The sequence below is a fragment of the Sus scrofa genome, chromosome 16, assembly GCF_000003025.6.
Source record: "Sus scrofa isolate TJ Tabasco breed Duroc chromosome 16, Sscrofa11.1, whole genome shotgun sequence".
Classification (NCBI taxonomy): Eukaryota; Metazoa; Chordata; class Mammalia; order Artiodactyla; family Suidae; genus Sus; species Sus scrofa.
Genome location: NC_010458.4, coordinates 68,325,244 through 68,353,030, shown reverse-complemented (window position 1 = coordinate 68,353,030; position 27,787 = coordinate 68,325,244). Strand labels below are relative to the sequence as shown.

General features: G+C 42.7%; 2 protein-coding genes across 8 annotated transcripts in view; one reads left to right on the top strand and one right to left on the bottom strand.

Moving 5' to 3' along the window:
• On the top strand, positions 1,011-23,246 carry CNOT8 (CCR4-NOT transcription complex subunit 8). 4 transcript variants are annotated; one of them, XM_013984900.2, is made up of 7 exons: positions 1,011-1,132; positions 10,884-11,065; positions 12,947-13,140; positions 18,275-18,436; positions 19,036-19,180; positions 19,912-20,022; positions 21,736-23,246. In XM_013984900.2, exons 2-7 carry the CDS (start codon positions 10,949-10,951, stop codon positions 21,883-21,885), a joined length of 879 nt encoding a protein of 292 aa, XP_013840354.1. In that variant the 5' UTR covers positions 1,011-1,132; positions 10,884-10,948; the 3' UTR covers positions 21,886-23,246. The 4 variants fall into 4 exon arrangements, with proteins under 4 accessions (XP_013840354.1, XP_013840355.1, XP_003134168.1 ...); XM_013984901.2 differs by lacking the exon at positions 1,011-1,132 and adding an exon at positions 2,870-2,917; XM_003134120.5 differs by lacking the exon at positions 1,011-1,132 and adding an exon at positions 2,930-3,113.
• The window catches only part of GEMIN5 (gem nuclear organelle associated protein 5), a 50,809-nt gene continuing 46,023 nt past the window's right edge, over positions 23,002-27,787 (bottom strand). For all 4 annotated transcript variants that reach the window (XM_005672598.3, XM_005672599.3, XM_005672600.3 and 1 more), the window contains exon 28: positions 23,002-27,290. In XM_005672598.3, coding sequence (XP_005672655.1) covers positions 27,123-27,290 — 168 coding nt within the window. In that variant the 3' untranslated portion in view covers positions 23,002-27,122. The remainder of the gene's footprint in view (positions 27,291-27,787) is intronic.

The window sequence follows — 27,787 nt, the reverse complement described above, 5'->3', positions numbered from 1 at the left end:
GTTCTTGTTGTGGCTCAGCAATAACGAACCTGACTGGTATCCATGAGGTTGCAGGTTTGATCCCTGACCCTGCTCAGCTGGGTAAGGATCCAGTGTTGCTGTGAGCTGTCATGTAGGTCTCAGACTCAGCTCAGATCCTGAGTTGCTGTGGCTCTGGTGTAGGAAAAGAATATAGTTCCCACTTCCATATGCCAAAGATGCGGCTCTAAAAAGCAGAAAGAAAAAAAGAGTTTTGAAACTTGGGCTCATGGAGTGAGTGGTATTATATGCCTGGAGGCATTTACCTTCTGCCCCACTTTCAAAATATTTCAAACACAAATATGTATTTTAGCTTTTCCTACACATTTCCTAGCTTAAGAAATGTACCTTGTTAGATTTACTTAGAATTGGTAATAATAGAAAGGTTTGTCTAGCTAAGGATATCAGCCTGCCTGGTTCTTACAGAGACCCATTTTGCAACCAATGTTTCTGTTTTTTTATACCTATACTCCCCCAGCTGAGAAGATGTGTTCAAGCCTTACTTTCCATAGTCTGTAGTTCAAAAACAATCGTTTTGGAAGTTCCCTTGTGGCGCAGCAGGTTGAGTTAAGGATCCAGTGTCGCTGCATTTCCCTTAAAATGTGAAATTATATTATTGACTATGTTCTTTTCCACCTACCCTTTGATTCCTTTGGTGCTTCTCCCTGCCATCAGCGGTTTACACAATTGTTCCAGTTTTGCAATAGCCTAAGTGCAACATAAAATCCGTTGTTCCACAAATACTCCAAGTTCTCTGGAAATACAAGCGATCAGTGTGTTCATTTTACCTTTACCTTCAGTAACCTGAGAAATGAACACAGTTCTGGGAGAGGGGGTATTGTGGGGTAGGAGATGGAGTGTGTTTCCTGTTTGATTGTTTCAGCAGACACCAGGACCAGTGCTGCAGGAAAAAACAAGCTGTTCCTCACATGACTAGATCCCCAGAGGGCTATCCTCTCCTGAAAGTAATTACAAGTGTATGAAAGGACATTAGAAACTCACAGGACGGGGGAAAGGAGCGTCTTGCCTGCTTTCTCGGCACAGTATTGCTGAACAGAATGATTAAGTCTGCAGCACTAACACAGACTGGATATCTCACGGATGACAAACTGAGGCAGGCCAGAAACACTTCTTTTTTCTTTTCTTTTTTTGTCTTTTTGCCTTTTCTAGGGCCGCACCTGAGGCATATGGAGGTTCCCAGGCTAGGGGTCCAATCGGAGCTATAGCTGCTGGCCTACACCAGAGCCACAGCAACGCCGGATCTGAGCGGCGTCTGCAACCTACCCCACAGCTCACGGCAACGCTGGATCCTTAACCCACTGAGCAAGGCCAGGGATCGAACCCGCAACCTCATGGTTCGTTAACCAGTGAGCTGCGAAGGGAACGCCTAGGAACATTTCTTGGTTGAATACACTTATATATCTTCCTTAGTGCGGTGTGGTTTTCCTATGTATTAACACAGACATTGTGTGAGATTGTTACTCATATCTCTATGTTATGGGAGAAGGAAACAGACTCATCAGGAGGGGAGAAGAGGAGGCGTGTTCAGAAGGTGCATTTGATGGGTTGGGAGTGCACTTTCCTGGAGACTAGCCTTTGGGACTCTAGGTTAGAATTGCCGATGAAGGCTTGCCCTGCCTCCAGCCTGGGAAACGGATGTGGGGTTTTAGAGATTGCTTTTAGGAGGTAATGTTTAAACGTAGAAAGGCGCAGTGATTCGGGGGTGAATTTGAAATCCACTTATCAGCAGCCCCCTTCGAGTGGAGGCATCTAGGAGTGTAACTAGAGCCATGCTCTGCGGAGTCTGCTGCACCGTCCCTCAGGGATAGAGTGGAGTTTCTGAGCCGGTGACTGAGGGCGGCCTGGAATTGTCAGCTGTGTGCGGGAAACCAGCGCTTTGTCTTCTCTCCCACAGCTGGAGAACGCGAGGCAGCGCTGAACCTTCCCCGCCTGGTCAAATACTGCCAAGGACAGGTGTTGGCAAAGAGCTCTCTTCTCAAATAGGATTCACAGTGAATCGGAGGGAAGGTGGGGGCTAAAAGGATACTGCTAAGCGAGGCCGGGGCACCACTGCTCTCGTATGGAGGATCCCACGAGCTCGCCTAGCGTCCGCCAGGTCTCGGAGGTTCTCCGAAAGCGGGAGGGCGGCAGCGCTGGCCCAGTGCCTCCCCCACCGGGCAGCGTCTTCTTTGTTACCCGAGCAAACCCCAGCGGGCTGGCTGCTATGGTAATGCTGGCTGCCCAAACCGGCGAGGGTGGGAGGAGGGAGGCGGGCCTCGGCGGACGTCACCCAGACTCGGTTTGGGGGTGCTGGCCCACCCACAAACAATTGTTTGCCGGAAAGGAAGCTTAAGGCAGAAGTTTTGTAAGTGGGGCCGCGTTAGTACAGAAGGAAGGGGGTCAGGAGCTCCCCCAGCGATCCTGCCCCCAACTTCGCTCCCGGCAACGATTTTAACGGTCTTTCAAAGAAGGGAGGAAGGGACTTTGGTAATTTAGGGTATTTGGTCAGACGGGCCACACCCTTTGCTCTAGCAAGGCACGCCCCCCGCGGGGATGGGCTAGTTCTAGACCACGCCCCTTCCCGAGCGCGCGGAAGGGGAACCGACATGGAGGGGCGGTCCTCAAACTGAACTGAACCGACGCAACTAATCGCGCGTAGGCTTGGGGTGGGTGGAGGCAAGGTTCCGAAGGCCTCCTCCGAGGTTGCCCCGCCCCGCCTTTTTCGCGACTCGCTCTTGGTTTTGCGCCTGCGCGTCGCTCTCGCGAGCTCTCGCGCTGAGCGAACACGGACAGAGTCTCCGGGGGCGCGCAGAAGGGGAGGGGCGGAGAGGGTCAGGCGCGCGCGTTTGCTGTGACGCGAAGAGAGCAGGCGAGTCGGGCGGATCGGATGGATAGAGTGGTACGACCAGATTGTTTGGTGGGTGGTGCGTAAGGTCGCTCTGGGCACGAGGGCGCCCATCTCACTAGGCCGCTTGGTTCTAGGAGCGGATCCCGGGCAGGGTGAGAAGAACGTCGGGTCGGGGCAGCTGCTACAGCTCCCGGGGAGTCTGCCCCGCAGCCCGTCTGCCCGCGCTTCGCGGGCCCTGCGGGTCAGGGTAAGCGAGCCCGCGCTAATCAGAGAGGAGTGTGGGATGAGAGTGTGTGGGAGGCTTTAAGGGCCTGCGGGAGGAAGAGGAGTGTGAGTATGCGTGAGGGACTGGGTGTGTGAAAACAAAAAGAGGCCCATCGAATAATAGCCGTAATAACTACCACTGCCACACGGTAATATTCTAGTGATGTGTGCCCGGACTTTACAAAGCACCTTGTATGTTTCATTCTGTTAACCTCTACTGCAATCCTCCAAGATGTTTACCGTCATTAAACCCATTTTACAAGAAGGGAAAACTGAGGCACGAGAGAGGCTAAGTAACTTATGCAAAGCCAAACACAGCTAGTCCATGTCCTGATTTCGAATTTAGGTCTGTCTCAAAAAAAAAGGGGGTAGTTAAAAGGAGGTGGAGAGGGCTGAGGGTGGTTTTAAGTGGAAGAGTCATCCGGAAAGAGAATCGAAGATAACGGGAGACGGTGGGAGGGAGAGGACCAGAGTTTGGAACCTTGCGGGCCGCCTCCTTCCTCCTGGTTCTTGCACAAGTTTTCCTTTTCTTTGGCTTCGTGACCCAGAGCTCTTGGCTCTGTAGGAGCCAGCTCACAGGCCTGGGCCACATGAGTGGTTTTAAGAACTGGTTGAACTGCGGTTCCGTCCAGGGTGGTGTCTTGGGACACTGTTTGGCTGGGGCTCCTGGGGGCCGGGGAGGGGAGGATGGCGGCCCCCGCGGCGGCGTATGGAGTTGTACCCTCTTCTGAGCGGCTGCCATTTCTTCTAAAGCGCTGCTACTTCCTTTTCCATTTTATCTCTGCGCGGCAAAGCCTTTGTCCGCTCCTCTAGAATGGGGAAGTGAGTATGTTTATTTCCTTGCACACTTAAACAAACAAAACCAGAAAACCAAAACATTCTCTTCCTAAGCAAAGTCTCGTACTCCGGATGGGTTGCAGAGAAAGCTTTGGGGGACTTTAGCTGCTCTTCAGGGCTTTCCTGGGTCAGTAAGCTTTATTTTGGAAAAGTTTACAATGCAGATCATTATTGGAGGGGGTGGCTATCTGCACAGTTCTGTCTACAGATCAGCATGGGGCAGGGACGTCAGTAACTGCTGTGTGACTTTTCCTTCTGGTACTGGGTAACAACAACAGGTATCCGGGTTTGCATTTTGCTTTCATGTAGAGTGGAGTAGCTCGAGTGGGAGTCGAGTTTTAAAGTTAACCTGCAGGGCCAACGTTGCTTGCAACCAGAATTATCCTTTAGAATTCATTAGGAAGGGGAGAATTGGAGATGGCCGTGTTTCAGTAAATCCAGTACTGTCCTTATTCCTTCAGTTTTGAAACTCGTTACTGTTTCTTAGGTTGTAACCCAGATAAAGTAATTAAGTTACCTTTAGGGGCTGTATTGTGTAAATAGACAAAATCGAATGGCATAGAGTCGTTTTGCACTGTGAGGTGCAGTGTGCCTGTACACTGGGGCGTGCTGGGATGGAGAGGGGGAGGCATAAAAGGAGGAAGACTGATAACCTAGGGGAACAGTAGTTTGTGATCCCCATTTTAGGCTGGTACTGGAGCATGTGCTCACCAAGTGGAAAGTGACAGGCAGAATTGCTGGAATTATTATCATTACTATTATTACTATTTTTCTTTCTGGTTAGTACATCCAATAATTTATGCTAAGTTCAATGTGTGCAATGTGATTCCATTTCAAAAGTTTTTGAGTGTTACTGCTTTTGGGGGCTTTCGAGCTACTGTTTATTTCCACACTGTTTTCCTAGATAAGGGTTTGATGCAAGGATGTCTTAAATATTTTTGCCTGTGGTCCGCTTTTAATTTCCTCATTTGTCAGGTGTGTATAACAATGGTTAGCTTTTTTTTTTTTTTTTTTTTTTTTTTTTTTTTTAAAATAGCCCCACTTGTGGCATATGGAAGTTCCTGGACCAGGGATTTAATTATGATTCCAACTATGGCAATGCCAGGCAGGGGATTGAATCTGTGCTTCTGCACCTCCCCAATGATCCAAGCCATTGGCAGTCAGTTTCTAAACCCACTATGCCATGGTGGGAACTCCAACAATGGTTAGTTTTTTTTTAAAATTTTTATTATGATTGATTTACATTGTTCTGTCAATTTCTGCTATACAGCAAAGTGATCCAGTCATATATATATATACACATTCTTTTTCTCACATTATCCTCCATTATGTTCCCTTACAAGTTACTAGATATGTAGTTCCCTGTGTTAAACAGCAGGATCTCATTGCCCGTCCTCTCAGTTTTCATCTAATAACCCCAGACTCCCAATCCATCCCAATCCCTCCCCCTCCCTCTGGCAAACAGGAGTCTGTCCTACATGTCCATGATCTTTTCTGTTTTGTGAATAGGTCATTTGTGCCATATTTTAGACTCCACAGATAAGTGATATCATATGGTGTCTGTCTTTCTCTTTCTGACTTACTTCACTCGGTATGAGAGTCTCCAGTTCCATCCATGTTGCTGCAAATGGCATTATTTTGTCCTTTTTTATGGCTGAGTAGTATTCCACTGTATATATATGTTGGTTAGTTTTTCAAGATAATTTTTAAAAATTTTACAATCGAAGTATGTACAATATTATATAAGTTGCAGGTGTAAACAGTGATTCACAGTTTCTGAAGTTTATATTCCATTTATAGTTATAAAATATTGGCTGTATTCCCTTTGTTGTCCAATATATCCTTTCAGCTTATTTTATGTATAATAGTTTTTACCTCTTAATCCCTAACCCCTGTTTTGTAAAGTGAATTTTCTTGGAAATGGAAGTCATGATGCTACCTTTTTAAATTAATATCTCTGAATTTCAGTTTTCTTATTTGTGAAATGTAGAGAAAGATGGTACTGAACAAAGCTCTGAGTTTTCTCAACTATTATTTTGAAGCAAATTCCACCTTTCTTATTAAAATTTATAACTATTTTATTTATCTCTAAAAGGTAAAAACCTTAAAAAAAAACCACACAGTATAACACCAAAAAAAGTGCAAAACAAAACCTTGAAACAAAAAACCAAAATTAGACATTGTTCAAACTTCTAATTGTCTCAAAAATGTTATAGTTTTGTGGGTTTTTTTTTTCCTCTGTTTAAAGCAGACTAAAGTCTATACATTTTGATTGGTGGATGGGTCTCTTGAGAGTCTTTTATGTGTATTTCTTGCAATTTATTTGTTGAAGAAGCTGGGTTCTGTAGTCTTCCATAGAAGTTTCTGGATTTTTCTGATTGCATTACTGTGGTGTCACTTAATATGATCCTCTGTCTTCATTATTTCCCATAAATTGATGGTTAAATGTAGAGGTCTGGTCAGACTCAAGTGGGATTTTTTTGGCAAGATTATTTCATAGTGGTGATGTGTTCTGTCTGGAGGCACATAATACCTGGTAGTGTCTTTTTATGATGATTATGGCCATTGTGATTATTTTAACAACTTCATTGAGGTATAATTTACGTGCTATAAAACTCACCCATTTCAGTGATCTTTAGTAATTTTACTGGGTTGTGCAGTAATCATTGTAATTGAGTTTAAGAAAATTTTTGTCACCTCAGTAGGATATCTCATTCCCATTTACAGTTAACTCTCAGTCCCATCCTACCTGTAGTCTACTCTGTCTTTATAAATTTGCCTTTTCTGGATATTCCATATAAATGCCATTATGATTATTGCCCAGATCTATAAATTCACTAGGAGTTACAAAACAGTGAAAGTTTGTCATTTCATATATGTTTTTAGCTATACAACTTTTGCAAAGAGAAACCTTCCTTTTAACTATTTGTTTACTTGGTACAGTTTATATAGGAAAGATACTTATTTTTAAAAATTAGTCCATTCACTAGCATTCGCCACTGATGGCCAATTAAATTTATTTTCTTAGTTCATTAGAACACCCAGACTTAAATCTGAGAAGTTGTAGTGCCTTGTAGTAATTATCTGTAGTGATGTTCATATCATCTTTTATTTGACCAATCCTGGGTTTGTTTCCTGAATTCTTTTGATACAAGTTTAAGAGCTTCTTGGTTGGGGAGCCTGGGTCTAAGTTTTAATATAAATATCTGATTGATTGTCCTCTTTTTAAACCATCTCTTTGCTGCCTGGAGGCTGAAGACATTTTTTTTACTTGAGTCCCTTTTGTTGCCTTTGTTTTATGAAAATGGCTCCGCTAGTGTTAGCCACTTCCCCTAAAGTAGTTGATGATTGTGTTTGCAGTGACACCAAAAAGGAAGTGCTTTGTTTCAGTTAGGGAAAGAAAGAAGCCAGGTGGTACTGATTTAACACTAAGGGGCACAGAAACTGTTTTATGCCCTTTGCAAGGGAAAACCTTAAGCATAGTTTAGAATCTAAAGTTCTGGGAGTTCCTCTTGTGGCCCATTGGGGTAAGGACCTGATATTGCCCCTCTGAGGTTGTGGGTTCCATCCCTGGCCTTGCTCAGTGGGTTAACAATCTACCATTGTGGCATAGGTTGCAGGTGCAGTTTGGATCCAGCATTGTTGTGGCTGTGGAGTAGGCCTGAGCTGCAGCTCTGATTCAACCTCTAGCCTAGGAACTTCCATATGCTGCAGGCACGGCCCTAAAAAGAAAAAAAAAAAAAGTTATGAGTCTCCATTTCTTTTCTTTTTTTTCTTAGCTCATGGCATATGAAATTCCCAGCCAGGGGATCAGATCCAAGCTGCAGTTGGGACCTATAACCATACTACGTCAACACCAGATCATTTAACCCCTGTGTCGGGCTGGGGATTGAACCTGTGTTCCTGCACCACAGTGAAAACTCCCCCAAATTTTCTTAATTTTGGTCAGTTAGTGGGATTTAGTCTACACTCAGTCTGAACTTTTCCGATGTTCTTGATTTGTTCTTTTTCAAGCCTTTAATTCATGCCCATTGTGTGTAGAACTAAAAATGAGAGAGTTCCCGTCGTGGCTCAGTGGTTAACGAATCCGACTAGGAACCATGAGGTTGCAGGTTTGATCCCTGGCCTTGCTCAGTAGGTTAATGATCCAGCATTACCATGAGCTGTGGTGTAGGTTGCAGACTCTTCTTGGATCTCAAGTTGCTGTGGCTCTGGCGTAGGCCAGTGGCTACAGCTCCGATTCGACCCCTAGCCTGGGAGCCTCCATATGCCGCAGGAGCGGCCCTAGAAAAGACCTCCCCCCCCCAAAAAAAATGAGAAGTGGATTCTGCCCTTAAGAAGTGTTCACCCATGTTTGTTAGGAAGCTACAGTCTACTGAAGTTTCAGAGTAATTACAATAAGTCCGTTATAATTTCAGAGAAGCATCTGTCAAAGTATAGAGTAACTTGAATAAATGGAATCTTCCAGGGGTGGTCACAAACCAACAGATTGGTTTCTCAGAAGTGTCTCAGAGAAACGATGTCACTTAAGAATGCCAACTTTGTTTTGATCGAGATTTTCTTTTTGTCTTTTCAGGGTCGCACTGGTGGCATGTGGAAGTTCCCAGGCTAGGGGTTGAATTGGAGCTGTAGCTGTCGGCTTCCACCACAGCCATGGCAGTGGTAACACAGGATCAGAGCTGCGTCTGTGACCCTACACCACAGCTCGTGGCTACACCAGATCCGTAAACCACTGAGCAAGGCCCAGGATTGATCCTGAGTCCTTATGTTACTGCTGAGCAATGACAGGAACTCCTTGATTGAGAGTTTTACTGTTGATCCGCCCATCTTGAAAGTAGAAAGCAAAGATTCCTTTTAGTCTTTCTAGGAATTTCCCCCTCAATATATACACTGGAACCTGGTGTTACATTATGTTGGGGATCCATGAATGGGCTTGGCTTTTAAGTCATTGCCCTTATGGTAAACTCCTTTTCATCTTTTTATAACTAAGCATCTCATTGCTATAATAACAGCATTGCTTCGAGGCTGAACCATATTGAGATTTATCTTGCAGGATACTGTTGCCTCCCCAGTTTCCTCCCAGAATATACACTATAAATCATTCTGCTTCTGGTTGAATTATTTATACCAGTTCTTTTCTATTCTTAATGTTGAATTGCTGCTTATTTTCTTTTTTTTTTTGTCTTTTTGCCATTTCTAGGGCCGCTCCTGCGCATATGGAGGTTCCCAGGCTAGGGGTTGAATTGGAGCTGTAGCCGCGGGCCTATGGCCTACGCCAGAGCCACAGCAACACGGGATCCAAGCTGGGTCTGCGACCTATGCCACAGCTCACAGCAACGCTGGATCCTTAACCCACTGAGCAAGGTCAGGGATCAAACCTGCAACCTCATGGTTCCTAGTTGGATTCATTAACCACTGAGCCACAATGGGAACTGCGTGCTTATTTTCTTTATAATTATACTATATGTTTAAAAGTAGACATTCATAACTCAGATTCTAATTTTCATTGTGATTCAAATTAGCACATGGGATTGATTTTACTGCTTAATCTCACTTTATGATCTCTTTGCCTTTAGTTGTATTTGACTTTTGAATTGTGGGGGAAAAGAATTTCCTTTTTGTTGAGTGGAGGGACAAGTCCCATGCTCATATTCATTATATGGATGCTAAGACTTCAGTGTGAAAGGTGAAGTCCACATTCTTTCAAGCTTTCAGAGATCCCAGGACATTTAAACTGGCTAGGGAGATCCTGCTGTGGCTCAGTGATAATGAACCTGACTAGTATCCATGAGTATGCTGGTTCTGTCCCTGGACTTGCTCAGTGGGTTAAGGATCCGGCGTTGCCGTGAACTGTGGTGTGGGTCAAAGACGAGTCTCGGGTCTGGTGTTGCTGTGGCTGGGGCATAGGCTGGCAACTGTAGCTCCAATTGGACCCCTAGCCTGGGAACTTCAGTTTGCTGTAGGTGCGGCCCTAAAAAGAAAAAAAAAAAAAAAAAAAAAACTGGCTAGAGCGAGTCCTTTATTTTATTTATTTATTTATTTATTGGCTTTTTAGGGCTGCACCTGTGGCACATGGAGGTTCCCAGGCTAGGGATCTAATTGGAGCTACAGCTGCCAGCCTAGGCCACAGCCACAGCAACCCCAGATCCGAGCCGCATCTGCAACCTACGCTATAGCTCACAGCAACGCCGGATCCTTAACCCACTGAGCGAGGCTGGGGATCGAACCTGCCACCTCATGGTTCCTAGTCGGATTCATTTCTGCTGTGCTATGAAGGGAACTCCCCTTTATTTTACTTTTAAAATTAAAATTTATTTATTTATTTTTTTTAGTGCCCCCTGGGCGTGTGGAAGTTCCTGGGCCAGGGATGGGATGTATGCTGCAGTTGAGGCAATGCTGGGTCCTTAACCTGCTGTGCCATATGGGAACTTCCTAAAGCCATTCCTTTAGAAATGTTTCCATGATTTGATTTCTCTGCAGAGTGATATGAAAGTGATGGATGAGGGCATATTTGTGATCATAGAGGGCTATTTTAGTCTTTAGGTAGTCTGGAGAGGCCTCAAAAACCAGTTTAGGGTAATGATTTTAGTTCTGTGCTAAAGGGCAGTTTGGCCAAAAGTTTCTTCATGTTTCTTTTTTTTTTTTTTTTTTAATTAATTTATTTTTTTTCCCGTTTCTTCAAGCTAAAGAAATGAGGGAGGGAGAAAGAATGTGTGTGTGTGTGTGTGTGTGTGTGTCTTTCTTGACCAAGGCAAGTTCTGGTATCATATAAAGTAGAGAATAAATATAATAGTCTTAATGTTTTAGCTTAAGCTGATTAAGTGATGGTGAAATACTATTTCAATGTCTTTGTTTTGTTAACACCTTATGCCATTGTATAAATTAAAATGATGTCAAAATCTGTTTTTGAATGTAGATCAGATCAACCATTGACTTGCCCTCTAACATAGTCAGCTGAAAGCAGCTTCAAGATTCTTCAGGATGCCTGCTGCACTTGTGGAGAACAGCCAGGTCATCTGTGAAGTCTGGGCCAGCAATCTAGAAGAAGAGATGAGGAAGATCCGAGAAATTGTGCTTAGTTACAGTTATATTGCCATGGTAAAGAGCTCTGCTTTTTGACTCACCTTCTGGTATGGACTTAGGGAATATTTCATATGAGATTTTGAAAGAAACGATTACAGTAAAGTCATGGTAAATTAAATGTGATGGAAAGTTATGTTGTTTTTATGAAACATCAGGGTAGCCACTGTGTCTGAGAAGAGAACCTCTAATATCTTAAGATTATTTATGATGTTCTCTTCATTTGAAAGTCTTTAGGAGTTACCGCCATGGTGCAGTGGGTTAAGAATCTGACTTCAGGAATTCCCATTGTGTCTCATTGGGTTAAGAATCTGACTAGTAACCATGGGGATGTGTGTTCAATCCCTAGTCTTGCTCAGAGGGTTAAGTATCCGGCTGTTGCCTCAAGCTGTGACTTAGGTCACTAGTTTGGCTCAGATCCCATGCACAGGTCAGCAGCTGCAGCTCTGATTTGACCTGTAGACTTGGAACTTATGTACGTGGCCCTAAAGAAGAAAAAAACCCAACAAAAACAGTTACAATTGCAGTGGCTTGGGTCACTGTGGAGGCGTGGGTTCAGTTCCCTGCCTGGCACAGTGGATTAAAGGATCCAGTGTTGTCACAGCTTCAGCTCAGATTCAATCTCTGGTTTGGGAACTTCCATCTGCTGAGGGTGTAGCCATGGGGCGGGGGGGAAGAAAAGATGAGGGCATGGAATTCTTTTGGGGGGGACGGGGGGCATGCCTGTGGCATGTGGGAGTCACCGGGCCAGGGATTGAACCCATGCCATAGTAGCGACCTGAGCCATCAGCATAGCAGTGACAACTCTGGGTCCTTAGCTCACTGAGACACAGAAACTCCAGGGCATGAAAGTCTTCAAAGCGGAAGTTGTCTCAGCCCATAAGCCCCATCTGTCCCACAGATAAGGTGAATTTGACTGACAGCAGTGTTTAAAGCAGTTTTTAAAAAGTGGTTGCCACCATTTAAAAATCAAGAGACATATGGAGTTCCTGTTGTGGCACAGTGGAAATGAATCCAATTAGGAATCATGAGGTTTTGGGTTTGATCCCTGGCCTGGCTCAGTGAATTAAGGATCTGGCTTGCCATGCGCTCTGGTATAGGTCGCAGACGTGGCTCTGATCTGGCGTTGCTGTGACTGGCGAAGACTGGCAGCTACAGCTCCAATTGGACCCCTAGCCTGGGAATCTCCATATGCTGTGGATGTGGCCCTGGAAAGCAAAAATAAATAAATAAATAAATAAAAATTAAGAGACATACTTAAATCCTGGATTTCTGTCATCTCTGGAAAAAATGAGATGATCTGGCTTTAAAGGGTCTACATTCCGGCCTGACATTTGGAGAGTTTGGAGGAAGCTGTCAGGGCCCTTTTAGGGGAGGCATGTACTCTTGAGTAATCATAATCATTCTCATACCCCATGCACTTTACTCCTTAATGTTAGTTGCCTGGCGTTTGCGATTCCTGCTGTGGGAAAGAAGAATTAACTCTAGCCTAGTGTTTAGTACTCTCTCTGATCTTGTAACAGGCTTTTTTACATGCTATTTATTTATTTATTTTCTGAATGGCTGTTTCACTTCCCTCTATTGTATTTTTATTCATATATTGTTCTCACCCTAGATGGTTTCTAGTCACCTGTGTAGGAACCTAGAATGTTCTTAACGGACCCAGAGTTGGTCAGCTATTTCTGTGCACATTCTTTTTAGAACCTCCAGTGGTGCAAAGCTTCATGATTCTGGTGCTCCTTCTGTAGCTCTCAATGAAATCAGTATTTTAAGGTGAATTTTTGTGCCTGAGCTTAGCACCTGTCAGGAACGTTCATAAATTAAGGTACAATTTTCGATTATGAATGATCAGTTCAACATCCAGTTGTGATACCTTATGATGACTTTTTCCTTTTCTAGGACACAGAATTTCCAGGTGTTGTGGTGCGACCAATTGGTGAATTTCGTAGTTCCATAGATTACCAGTATCAGCTTTTACGGTGCAATGTTGACCTTTTAAAAATTATCCAGCTGGGCCTTACATTCACGAATGAGAAGGGAGAATATCCTTCTGGAATCAACACTTGGCAGTTTAACTTCAAATTCAACCTTACGTAAGTGTCTGAGACACTTCTCAGTGTTCTTCTTAGATCTGCTACATTTGCGAAGACTGTGATTTCTAACTGATTTTATTGATTTGAAGTTTTGTTTTCACCAAACCCAAGCAGGGGTTGGATAGGGCAGTCAAGCAGAAGATGGAGTAAGGAATATCAGAAAGTAAAGTCCTTAAAGAACTCTTACAAGGCAACGATATAAATGCAACCCAGTTAAAAATGGGCACAACATCTGAATAGAAATTTCTTCGAAGAAGATTTAGAAATGTCTGATATACACATGAAAAGATGTTTACCATCTTTAGTCATTAGGGAAATGCAAATGAAAACCATGAGATACTATTTTATACCCACTAGGTGGCTGTAGTCAAAAAGACAGAATATTAAATGTTGGCGAAGCTGTGGAGAAAGTAGGCTTCTCTTCTGTTGCTATAGGGAATATGAAATGGTGCAATCCCTTTGGAGAATAAACACTTCCTCTGAAGGTTAAAAATAGAGTTACCATATGACCCAGCAATTTTCCTCCTAGAAGTGCATATGCCCAAGAGAAATGAAGACGTAGCCATGTAAAAACTTTACACGGATGTTTGTAGCACCAGTTATTCATAAAGAACCCAAAGTGGGAACCGTCCAAGTGTGTGAACCGAGGAGTGGATAAACATGCACCTGTGCCATGGAAGGTTCCTGGCCAGTAAAAGGGAATGAAGTACTGACACATGCTATACGTGGATGAACTTTGAAAACAGGCTGAGGGAAAGAAGTCAGACTCAAAAGATTATATATTGTGTGATTCTCTTTATATGAAATATCCCAAATAGGCAAGTCTAGAGGCTGAAAATAAAGTAGTAGCCAGAGTGGGCGGTAGGGAGGTTATGGGGTAATGGAGTGTGATTGCTTGATGGGCATGGGGTTTGTTTTTGAGGTGATGAAATGGTTTATAATTGGTGGTGGTCGGATAGCTCTTTGAGTACACTGAAACTGTGCTATGGAATTATGTCCCCCCCCCCTTTTTAATGGCTGCACCTGTAAAATATGGAAGTTCCTGGGCCAGGGATTGAATCGGAGCTGCAGCTGTGACCTGTGCCGTAGCTGGCAACTCCTCATCCTTTAACCCACCGCGCCAGGCCAGGCATTGAACCCGTGACTCTGCGTCGATCCAGCCTGCTGCAGTTGGATTGCATTGAGCATTGCGCCAGTGGGAACTCTGAATTTTTTACTTTAAAAGAGTGAATTGTTTAGTATGTGAATTATATCTCAATCAAGCTGTTTAAAATTAAAAGGGGAGGAGTTCCCATTGTGGCTCAGGGGAAACGAACCTGAAGTGTCCATGAGGACATGGGTTGATTTCTGGCCTTGCTCAGTTGGTAAAAGATCTGGCATTGCCATGAGCTGTGGTGTAGGTCACAGATGAGGCTTGGATCCTGCATTGCTGTGGCTGTGGTGTAGGCCGGCAGCTGCAGCTCCAATTCAATCCCTAGCCTGGGAACTTCCATATGCTGCAGGCGAGGCCCTTAAAAAAAAAAAAAAAAAAAGCAAAAAAATGAGAGGGGGAAATCATTTCCTCAATTAGGACATCAGTGTTCGAATTGCTGTTCTTAGCTGGGTTAATTTGGGTTGTTATTTTATTCTCTGTAAGTCAGTTTTCTTATTTGTCAAACAGGGTTATTACTCTCTTTCAGAATAGAAGTAAGGTTTGGAGTGGGTGCTAATCAAGGTAAATTGAAACTGAAGCCTATCTGATATGGGACAAATTTTGAGGATTTCTTTTTTTGCTGTTGTTCTTTTTAAGGCTGCACCCATGGCATATGGAGGTTCCTAGGCTAAGGGTCTAATTGGAGCTGTAGCTGCCAGCCTAGCCAGAGCCACAGCAACGCCAGATCCGAGCTGCATCTGCAACCTACACCACAGGTCATGGCAACGCCGGATCCCCAGTCCACTGAGCGAGACCAGGGATCAAACCCACAACCTCATGGTTCCTAGTCAGATTCGTTTCCACTGCTCCACAATGGGAACTCTGAATTTTGAGAACTTTTTTTTTTTTGTCTTTCTAGGGACGCACCCGCAGCATATGGAGTTTCCCAGGTTAGAGGTCTAATCAGAGGTGTAGCCACCGGCCTACACCAGAGCCACAGCAGTGTGGGATCCCAGCCATGTCTGTGACATACACCACAGCCCACAGCAACACCATATCCTTAACCCACTGAGCAAGGCAAGGGATCAAACCTGCAACCTCATGGTTCCTAATCGGATTTGTTAACCGCTGAGCCATGACAGGAACTCCTTTGAGAACTTTTTAATAAATTTCTGGTAAAAACCAGAGAACATAAAACTTAGCATCTTAACCTTTATTTATTCATTCATTCCTTATTTATTTATTTTGGCCGAGCCCACAGCATGCGGAAGTTCCTGGGCGGGGAATCTAAGCCGTGCCACAGCAGAGACCCAGCCCTCAGCAGTGATAGTGTGAGCCACCAGGGAACTCCCATCTTAACCATTTTTAAGTGTGTAGTTGAGTAACGTTAAGTATATTTGCAATTTTGTGAAGCACACCTCCAGAACTCTTTCATCTTGAAACTCTGTACCCAGTAAACAACTCCCCTTTTTCCTCTCCCCCCTCCCCTGGCTCTGGGTAAACACCATTCTACTCTGTTTCTATGACTTTGACTTCTTTAATTCCTTACAATTCCTTATCTCTTTGGAATTATACAGTATTTGGCTTTTTGTGACTGGCTTATTTCACTTAACATTGTGTCCTTAAGGGTCATTCATGTTGTAGCATGTGGCAGACTTTCCTTCTTTAGGGCTGAATAATATTCCTTTGGATGTATGTACCATATATTGTTCACCTCTTCACCCATTGCCAGACATTTGGGTTGTTTCTACCTCTTAGCTATTGTGAATTGTGCTGCTATAAACATGGATGTACAGATATCACCTTGAGATACTGATTTTATTTCTTTTGTGTATATATCCAGAAGTAGGATTGCTGGATCATTTGATAGTTCTTTTCTAAAGTTTTTGAGGATGATGTAATTTTTAAGGGGAAAATTTGGGGAGACTATTGTTTTGCTGATTGTATGGGGTGGTGGTAGTGTATGAAGTGGTGTTAGTTTCGTATTGGGCCCCAGTTCTTTAAAGTTGCTTTGTTTAAATGGGATGAGGAGCATCTGGTAACTCATAGCTTTTTTTGTCTTTTTAGGGCCGCACCCATGGCATATGGAGGTTCCCAGGCTAGGGGTTGAATTGGAGCTGTAGCTGCCAGCCTACGCCAGAGCCACAGCAACGCAGGATCCAAGCCATCTGAGACCTACACTACAGCTCACAGCAACGCCAGATGCTTAACCCACTGAGAGAGGCCAGGAATTGAACCCGAGTCCTCATGGATGCTAGTCAGGTTTGCAAATTGCTGAGCCACGAAGGGAACTCCAGGAATAATTTTTTGATTGTTGTTCATATATTTTGGAGAGAGTCAGAGAATAATTTTAGATGATCAAGATTTTTCCTTTAATTGCATGTAGTAGTCCATTATAAAAGCATGTTATTTGTACCATAATGGCAATTTAATATGCAAGAGAAAATAAAGATTATATTTATTGCAGGGTTTGTGTTTATGTTTAAAATAATGTTAATTTTAGCAGGAACCAAAGATTGTGATTCAACACTGGTTTCAATTTCATGGGAAAAAAATTAAGATTGTGGTGTTTTTCTTTTCAGTCTTCTAAATTTATGTGAAAAACAGGAAAGGGAAATGATGAAATCTTACGGAAAAGGAGTTATTTCCTTACTTTTGTGTTATGCGATAGTATAAATAATCCTGTGTTTAGGAGTTCCTATTGTGGCTCAGTGGAAATGAATCTGACTAGCATTCATGAGGATGCAGGTTCGATCCCTGGCCTTTCTCAGTGGGTTAAGGATCCGGTGTTGCTGTGAGCTCTGGTGTAGGTTGCACAGGAGGCTCGGATCCAGTGTTGTTGTGGCTGTGGTGTAGGCCAGTGGCTACAGCTCTGATTCGACCTCTAGCTTGGGAGCCTCCACATGCCACGGGTGCAGCCCTAAAAAGCAAAACAACTAACTAAATATTCCTGTGTTTAAATTAATGGATATATCTTTACAGTGGAACAGTGACAGTAACAAAGGATGTGGTATATCTATGAGTGTTGATTTGGAAAGATAGCCTATGATAATATAGATGTAGAGATGGAGGTATTTACATGTAGGTAGAGAATATAGTCTGTAAGGATATATAAACTGAGTTGAATTAAAAGTTATTTCTTTGTGGTAACATTATAAGAACTTTTTTTTTTTCACTTTCTGCTATTTTAAGCATTTTTGTATTGGTTGATTGTGCTTTTTTTCGAACATTGAGAAAATACGAATCTTTCATAAGGAAAACATTTATTTTGTTCGGGGGAGCAAATCTCATTTTTCTTTTCATCACAGAGATAAGATGACTTTGTTTTTTTTTAAGGGCCTAACCTGCGGCATATGGAAGTTCACAGGCTCAGGGTCGAATCAGAGCTGCAGCTGCTGGCCTATACCACAGCCACAGAAACATGGGATCCAAGTTGCATCTGTGACCTACACCACGGCTCATGGCAATGCAGGATCCTTAACCTACTGGGTGAGGCCAGGGATCAAACCTGCATCTGTACGGATACTGGTTGGCTTCTTAACCTGCTGAGCCACAAGGGGAGCTCCAAGATAAGATTACTTTGTATGTTTACTGGAATACTAGAAGGAATGAATTGATTTATTCTTTTTTTTTTTTTCCTTTTTAGGGCTACACCGACAGCATAGGGAACTTCCCAGGCTAGGGGTTGAATCAGAACTATAGCTGCCGGCCTACGCCACAGCCATAGCAACGCCAAATCCGGGCCACATCTGCAACCTACACCACAGCTCACAGCAGTGCTGGATCCTTAACCCACTGAGCAAGGCCAGGGATCAAATATGCGTCCTCATGGATACTAGTCAGGTTTGTTACTGCTCAGCCATAATGGGAACTCTGATTTATTCTTAAATTATGAAAACATTTCGGGAATACCTATTCTGTAGTTTATAAGGTGATGGTAATGTTGCCCACTACTTCTGTTACCTTATCCACCAGCTGAGACAGGCACACCTTCTTTTTCAGAGAGGACATGTACTCCCAGGATTCCATAGATCTCCTTGCTAACTCAGGACTCCAGTTTCAGAAGCATGAAGAGGAAGGGATTGACACGTTGCACTTTGCAGAGCTGCTTATGACATCAGGGGTGGTTCTCTGTGACAACGTCAAGTGGCTTTCATTTCACAGGTCAGTCTCCGAGGATGTTTCTCTCTTGCTTTGGAAGCAGGGAATTGCGTTATGTTATTTTTGGAGTCCTCTTGGCTCTCTTTTGTTGCTCACTAGCAGTTATAAAGTTGAAATGGTATTGGTTGCTCATATTTCAGTTTTGCAAAAAACACTTTGGGGCTCATATTGGTTTGAGTAATAGGCTCTACCACATGCCTATACAGTGGATGTACGCCAAGTGGAAAGAAGGAGGATGAGGAGGGTGGAAGCATTTGGTTGTCTTTTTCTTGTCTTTTAAATGGCTGGCCTCGAGTTTCCTAGGTACTCAAAAACCAGATTCCCCTTAGGAATAACCTTAGGAGAGGTTATTTTATCTTTCAGTACTTGTGAATTTTTGATGAATAAAGCCCACATTTATAAACCCTTCAGTTCTCTTATATGTCGTCCACATTACTCTGTTATGTTATTATTTAGTGGAACGTTTAGAGTACAGGATAAGCTACTTTGGAAAATGTAAAGTTCCTAACATGAGGCCGTATGGGAAACCGAGCAATAAAGCATTTGAACCTGGGGCCTGATGACTGCTGCGTTCACCTCATTGCCTCACTCTCTCCTTGTAGTGGCTATGACTTTGGCTACATGGTAAAGTTACTTACAGATTCTCGCCTGCCAGAAGAGGAACATGAATTCTTTCATATTCTGAACCTTTTCTTCCCATCCATTTATGATGTGAAATACCTGATGAAGAGTTGCAAAAATCTTAAGGTACATGATATTTTTTTTCCCACAATATATTTCTTAATAATAATAACAACAACAACAAGACAAAAAAAGCAGACGTGTAATTTTGCTTTATTGTGGTTTGTTCAGCATGCGTCCTTGAGTACATGCTAGGTGCCAGCACTGTACTAGACAAGGGTGTATTGGCACCCTGACTGACTGGCACCGGGATTTGTGTGTTAACTGTCTTTAACCTGGGCAGGAAGGGACCCCTCTGCTTCTCTCACCCTAAGGCAGGCATTCTTCACTAAGGGCCCATGAACCTAGTGAAACCCTTAGCGACATGAAGTATATATAACAATGATTCATAGGGATGGGGTCTACTGTGTACCAGACTCTCAGAAGGGTTCTTAGCCCTAGATGATTTAAGAACTCCCTTCCCTAATGAGAGGCTTGCTGTCTAGAATTAGACTGGCGTTTACTATTCCCTTGACCTTGTTTTGTAGCAGTGGGGATTTTCAGGGGCAGAGGTCTGACAAAATTATAGATATAGAAACAAAATTAAAGAAATAGAAAACAAAGACGGGAAAAGTGGAATAGAATACAGTGTATCCTTTGGAGCGCTAAGAAGGGGGGTACTGCTGGGGTAAGCCTGGTAAGTAAATGGCCTGTTCCTACTTCTCATCACCAAATGTAGTAAGTCAGGAGTGGACATAGTTGACTCCAGTAGAGGAGTCAAGACTGTGACACTAACTTTGTTTTCCTTACATTTCCAGGGAGGTCTTCAGGAAGTTGCCGATCAGTTGGATTTGCAGAGAATTGGGAGGCAGCACCAGGCAGGCTCAGACTCGCTGCTGACGGGAATGGCATTCTTCAGGATGAAAGAGGTGAGGCAGAGAGGCTTTGGGGGCTGAGGTTTGTTGAAAATTTATAGTTTCTCATAGAAGTTGATGACTACCTTGAAGGCAGTATTTTTTTTTTTTTTGGTTTGTTCATTATGCATATGTTCAGTACCTTAAGTGTGATTTGGGAGGAAAGAAGCATTTTGAAATGGAGGCTACTCAATACGCTCAAGGCTAGATGTATACTTGCTGTTCCTAGCAGCTCTAATCCTTGCAGTGATTTGCTTTTATTCCAATTTCTATAATATGAACACATGTCAAACCACCCACTTATTTTATGCAAAGTTCTGTTAATTATCAAATGTCCCACGGCTAACATCTCAAACTCAGTGGTGAAGAATTGAAAGCTTTTCCTTTAGGATCAGGAACAAGACAAGGATGCCCACTCACTACTTTTTATTCAACATGCTCTTAGCCGGAGCAGTTAGGCCAAAAAAAAAAAAAAAGAAAGAAAAGAAAAAGGAAATACAAGGATCCAAATCAGAAAGGAGGAAAAACTATGACTCTTTTCAGATGACATAATAATATGTATAGAAAACCCTAAAAACTCCACCAAAAAAATTGTTAGAACTAATAAATGAATCCAGTAAAATTGCAGAATACAAAATTAATGTACAAAAATCTGTTGTGTTTCTGTATCCTAATGGTGAACGGCATACTATCAGAATGAGAAATTATGAAAACAGTCCCATTTTATAGTTGCGTCAAAAAGAATAAAATAACCTTGGAATAAATTTTACCAAGGAGGTGAAAGACTTGCATACTGAAAACTCTAAGACAGTGATGAAAGAAACTGAAGAAGACACAAATAAATGGAAAGATATTCCAGGTCCATGGATTGGAAGAATTAATATTTTAAAAAATGTCTTTACTACCCAAAGCAGCCTACAGTTTCATTGTAATCCTGACCAGAATTCCAGTGGCATTTTTCACAGAAATTGAACAAGTAATCCTAAAATTTGTATGGAATCTGGAATCACAAAAGACCCCAGATAGCCAGAGCAATCTTGTGAAAGAAGAACTAAGCTGGCAGCATCATGCTCCCAGTTTTGCCCTCCAAGGTACCTTTGGCAATGTCTGCAGACATTTTTGGCTGTCATAACCTGGAGTGGGGTTGTGTACCACTGGCCAGGGAATGTTGCTAACGTCCTACGGTACTTCAACACACTGGACAACCTCCTTCACCCCTGAGCAATGACTTATCCTGCTCACTAGTGCCCAAACGGTTGAGATACCTTGCTGTGTAGGTGCCTCATGTCCATTTCTCACTCGTGACAACATTGTCCCATTTTATAGATGGGAGACCATGGCTTAAGGAACATTGAAGTAACTTTCCTAAGATCACACAACAACTCATTCTCAGTCTGGAGCTCAAGCTCTTAACCTTTGCCCTTCCTGTTAAAGAGAAGGGAGGAGATGGAGGCAGTTGTACTAAATGGGCAACAGCAAGCAGCACAGGGATCCTGGCCTTGAAAACTCACGGAGAGTAGAGGCGCGTGAAAGCAGAAAGGAGCATGAAAAGATCATGTATAGGAAAGGGTTGGAGCCTGCCTTTATGAAGTTGGTGTCTGGTTGGCTAGATTTTCAAGGCTTTAGGAGAGCTGGGAGGTGCCTATGTGGTAGTGGTGCAGCTTGGCATGACTCTTGGCGTGACTCTTGGCGTGGTTCTCACCAGGGGTTCTCTATCCTATCCTGCAGTTGTTTTTTGAGGACAGTATTGATGATGCCAAATACTGTGGGCGGCTCTATGGCCTAGGCACGGGAGTGGCCCAGAAGCAGAATGAGGACGTGGACTCTGCCCAGGAGAAGATGAGCATCCTGGCGATCATCAACAACATGCAGCAGTGATGGCGGCGGGGCTCTGCAGGGCGGGCCTGGTCCCAGAGTGGTGCTGACTGTGCTGACTGTGTACTTACCTTCCCACCCAAGAGAGACCACTTCTTTTGAGCAAACTGTACCTGCCATCTGCATTGACAAAGACTTTTGTTCTACTGAAGACAAAAGATGTCTTTATTTTAGATTCAGAAGAAGGGAGTTTGCTCTCAATTTGTAAACACATCTTCCCTGTTCCTCATCCCTGCGCCTCTCCAGTTGCCTCTTGCCACCAGCATCCATGCCTCATTTGATACCTTTTAAAATCCAGGACAAGTCAGAAACATACTAGTAAAATGTATATAACTCTTACCTGTTGTCATTCTTCTTTTAAATTTGTTGCTAATGTCTGAAGATGATGATTCTCAGCTGAGCTGAGGGCTTCGTGGGAAAGTGGAACAAAAAGGTGGTCTTGTGAAGTGGGTAATAGACGTTGAGTCCTTTCCTTTCCTTCCGTTCTTTTGTTTATTTTGACCCTTCTCGAGGACCTTTTCCTCACACTTGGTTAGTTTTTCTTTATGTGCTGTTATGTGGAAATGAATTACTCAGTGCTGAAACACGAAGACCAGATAATGAAAGCTTTCCTTAAAAACGACATTCTACTGAATCTATCTACCCCTTTATTCATAGGGAACTCCAGAATGGTATTAAATTAGCCAGCCTCAAGGGTCTTTGTCTGTGTTCCATTGTGCCACTGAGATTTGCTGTCATATGTGCATCATTTGAAATCAATTTAAGTTTTCATAAAATATCCTGGATTTGATCCTGAGCACATCTTTGGATCATAAGTCTGTTGTATTTTCAGTAATGTGATTTCAGATGGTTATCTGTATTCTCCCACCTCTCTTCTCTTTTCCCTGCCTTTCCTTTTCAGCAGACTGAGAAGTTGGGGCGGTGAATTAATGTGAGTTCCAGGAATGTGAGTCTTTTAAAAAGTTACCGTAGTTACATGTAAACAGGGCAGTCAGGAATTTGGTTTATAGGGTTCTCTTTGAGTAATATCCCACAACTGGGGTAGGAAGCTCAGGACTAAGATTTTTTTTTTTTTTTTTTTTTTTTAATACTAGGGTATCATTTAAAAAGTACACTGTATTTTTTTTTTTTTTTGAATGACTATGGTATGGACAATTTCAAAAAACCAAAAACTCCTTTGTAATAGTGGAAATGGAAACTGGTAACTCACTGATGGATAAATAGTCTTGCATTTTAAAAGCTTATGAGAAACTCAATTTGAAATGATTAAAAAATGTCAAGTATTATAAGCTGGTATTTAAGATGCTTGTAAATATTATTTATGTTTTTAATTTTGTAAAATAAAGATGTCTTTTTAACAACCACTGGCATGAAGGTTTGGTGTTTCAAAGCTCTGAATTGCCAGCTCTAGAAGAAGGTCGATGGCTAATGTAACATGGAAACATCTTGTCTGTTCCCTCTTGCCTCTATTTGCTGCAAGCTGGCTTGCATACAGAATGTTTTACTTTGTAGGAAGCTTTTAATGAGCAACTGTGTAAGTGGAATTGTCTCTTCACTTCATATGCTCTGATTATTGGGCCTTATTAGGAAACTGGTTTTAATTATATTTCCTGGTGCTACTCCATTATATATGGTGGATTTGCTCGTTAATTAATGGACTTCTTTTAGATAAGCTGAACTTCTGATCCCCTAGGCTTTGGCTCAGGACTTTGTTTCCAGTCCTGTTGGCCCCAAAACATGGAGTTGTAAGAAGTCAAGTGCAGGAGCAGATCTAGGATTTTGATTGGGTTGTTCACATACTGGAAGTGGTATATATATATCATTGTAAGTTGTGTAGTAAAGCAGCATAGGTCAGTGGTTCTCAGCCAAGGTGCTTTGGCCTGCTGGTGACTGTGAGCCCTACACAGATGTCCTAACAAATTTGGATTAAAATAGGGCATTTACCTTTGCCACAGGTGAGAAAAGGCTTACTGACATGTCAGGAGCAATGTTGAGATGAAGCGTTGAGGACCTCAGTGCTGAGTAGGCGTCCGGCCATTGCACGGGAGAGATAAGAGACATCTTCTTAAAGTGGTGCTAAAGAAGGGGCACAAGTCTAGTGGAACTGCAAAGAACTTCACCTTGTGTACACTGAGCGTGTTTAGGGCTGTGCGTCGGTGGTTATCATCAGAAAGGGGTGGTCTTGAGTAACCAAGAGAATGCTAACTATGGGTGTAATTCAACCCCTTATCTGTGGGGGTATGTTTCCAGACCCCCAGTAGATGCCTAAAACCATGGAGGGTACTGAGCCCTCTGTGCTCTGTTTGCTCCTATACTAATGGGCAGGGAGTGTATATAGTATGGATGTGCTGGACCAAGGGATGGTTCACGTCCTGGATGGGACACGGTGGGACTGCTCTGAGACTTGATCATGCTACTCAGAATGTCCACAATTTCAAAGTTATGAATTACTTATTTCTGGAATTTTCCATTTAATATTTTTGGACTGCTGTTGACTGTGGGTAACTGAAAAATCATGGCTAGAGAGGTGGGGAGGCTCTTGTACTGCCAGATGTTCTTGAATTCCCATGTTCTGCCAACACAGTAAGGCTGACTACCATCTACTAGCCTCAGTTGTCAGCCAGGGCTGGTAGGAAGCTCAGTTTAGAGTCCTTCAAGTGCAAGCTATTAATGAGCATTCTCCCAGTTTCCCAGTTTCTCAAGTGGCTGTTTCCACTATGCACCTACTGAATACTATATACACTGTTAAGTGGGGGCTAGGGATAAAAGAGTGCGTGGAAGACATAATCTCTGCATTCACTGGAGCTTACAATCTGTCGCCAGCCAGTAAATAATTCACAAAAATACAATTTGTGGCCTGTGAAGTACTGGATGGGATGTCCCTGACTGAGGTTGAAGTTTAGGGACAGTCTTTTTAGAGAAAGAACATTTAAGCTGAGATCTAAGAGATGAGCAGGAGTGGGCAAGGCAGGGAACAACATGGGCAAAACCCTTGAGATGACGTGAAAACCTGCTGGGTTCCAGCAGTTCAGAGACCAGTGGAGCAGGAATCTAGAAGCAAGGATGAAAACATCTGGACAGGTGACCAAGAGGTGAGGGCTGGAATCAGGGAGTGCTTTTTAAGCCCCTTTCAAGATTATCTTTCCAGCAGCAGTGGGAACTAATTGAGAACAGGATAGATAAGATTTGATCTGTAATTTAGACTAGTCATTGGTATATGAAGAATGTATAATTAGTAGTAAGAAAGCAAATTGAGACACTGGGAGGAGAGTTCAGTCATCCATCTGGGTAATAGGATGGTGGCTTATAATAGAGATACAGTTATCTACTAGAGATGAAGTTATCTTGGATGGCCTAAGTACCAAAACTGCTTCTTGAGTTGCTTGGTGATTTATCTTTGATATATCTTATCCATGCAGAAAGCTTCACCTCTTTGGTGCTCTGGGGTTCTAATAATTAGGGAGATGGAAATGAAACCATTTTTTCAAATCAGTACTATCTAGTACTGGAAAGAGGAGCTTGAGAGGAAACGGAGTTGTGTCGTTTGTCCTCTTTGCTTTTGGGTAGTGTTCTTGCTTGGTCGTCAAGCAATAATTCTCGTTCTTAGCCAAGCAGTAACGGAGGAGTGTGCAGCTTTCCCTCGTCCACAGGTGATGGTTTTGGTAAACCATGAAGGTGCTTATTAGGATTTCTAGTTTAATACTGCTCTCTACTCGAGTGGAAGGAAAGAAGTATTTTTCTGTCTCTGTAAGTGAAGCATTTGTTCATTTTCACAAAGATTATAGAACTGGTATCTCGTTCTCCACTTATTAGCCTGTTTATATCTTTGCAACAGGATTCTTCAGCCTCTAACAGCAATGCATCTTCTTCCTAAAATTCACTTAACTTAGAACTATAAGGATCTAAGTTCTACAATATTTCCTTTTTTTAGGTTTAGCATCTTTAAATTCTAAAGCTAGGTCTAATTAAAACAAGACAGAACCAAACTTGGTAAGTCAGATCTTTGAAAACTGCCTCTTAAACTTTTTCCTTTCTAGAGAGTTCCGGTTAATGCATTTCATTCTTGCCCACCTCAGCCCAAACTCTAGGAAATAGCTGAAAAAATAAACAGGACATTGAAGCAGGAATACCTTCACAATGAGTCTCTAAAGAACATAGTAATGGGAGAGTGCTCTCTCCCAACTCACCTGTGACTGCTTGATTTTTATGTCCTAGCAACCAGGATATTACAGAGACATCTCTTCCTGACATTGTTCAACTATGTAAATAATCAAAGAGAAGAAAATGCTCATTACTGGGGGAAAGCAGTAACATCAACAAAAACCCAAAGCCAAAGAACAACAAAGCCCCACAAGGATTTATAATTAAATAGTATGCAGGGTCTTAGAATGCTGAAGTTGGAGCTCAACGGTCCAAACGTTGAGTTACATACGCAAAATGAGGAGTATGCGTTTTCCTTTAAAGATCATCTGTGGCTTTAATTCTCTAAGGGTCCTATGATCCAAAAGAGATTAAGAACCAGTGAAACAGTAATTTCTTCCTGAGCTACTTTGGTCATCATCAATCATTTCATAGAAAACTGAAGGGATAAGACACTTCTGAGTTAGTTATTTGTTCTTCTAAAGTTTTAGTAAATGATTTGTTCAAATATGCAATTCTGTGAAACACCAAAACAAACTTCTGACCTAAAGTTCAGATGGGATAAAGCGTCAACATGATGGGTAAGGCCTATTTCACATTCAAACTTCAGTCTTTGAAGGAGTAGAAGGGGTGAACCCAAGTTAACAAAAACAATTTAAAAACCATACCAATAATCATAAAATGCAGCAATTCTGTCTCAAAGGAGAATGACATGTTTATGATCAGGTGAAGCATTTGTAAAGGTAGCTTGTGTTTAAGAATATAACACTTTGGGTAATTTAAAGACGTTTCTCCTCTTTGGGTGAAACCTGCATAAGGCTTTAGAGATGACCAACAATCACTCTGCACACGTTAGTTCTGAGTGACTACTGCTGGCTTTTCATGATCTTTCTTCCAGTGGGAAACCACAATTGAGTCCAAGGCCAGATTCCCCTGTGATTAAGTGCAGAGCTGATTCAAACGTGATCCTCATTTGTCTTATTTAGATCACTGCAGAAACATTTAGGGATCCAAGTCAGTGTCTGGTGAGGTGTAAATGCAGAGGTGAAAGGTGCTGGATGTTCTGAATTTGGCACAGTTTCTTAGAGGTCCTTGAAAGTTCACGTGCAGAGGGTCTGGCACTGTCGTTTGTAAACTTTAGTGTTGCCGTATTTCAGGAGGAATTCTTGAGCTTGTTGCTGCATTTCCTGGGTCACAAAGCCAGGAAACTGGGACCCGATGTGAAGCAGGATGAGGCAGCACTCCAGCACGTCTGGGAAGGGCCAGGTCTGAAAGATGGCATGGGGATGAACAAGGAAGCATTAACAAGAGAGCCACAAACATCTGCAGAGAAGGCACCAATGACACTTCTTCATCAGTTACTCTAAGGAGAGATGATACTCAGAACTGGGATGTCCCTCTCAAACGATACAATCTTTCCTAGAGCCCGACTCAAATGAATTTAAAACATGATGCTTCTATTATGATGCTACTAGGGCCACATCCAATACGCCTGTCCATCTGTAAGCGATCAAATACATGGTACCAACTAATTTTACTTTATCGCTCAATTATAAAATGTTAGATTTCTCTGAAGGCTGCGGTATAAAATTGTTTGCATTGTCAGTGGTTCTACTCTCACAAAACATTTTAGTTCACCAAAGGATCCCAAATTTGAAGCACATACCAATGTGTACGTATTTCAGAAACCTAACAAAGTAGATGACACTAAAGAATTTGGTGTCTGGGAGTTCCCGTCGTGGCGCAGTGGTTAATGAATCCGACT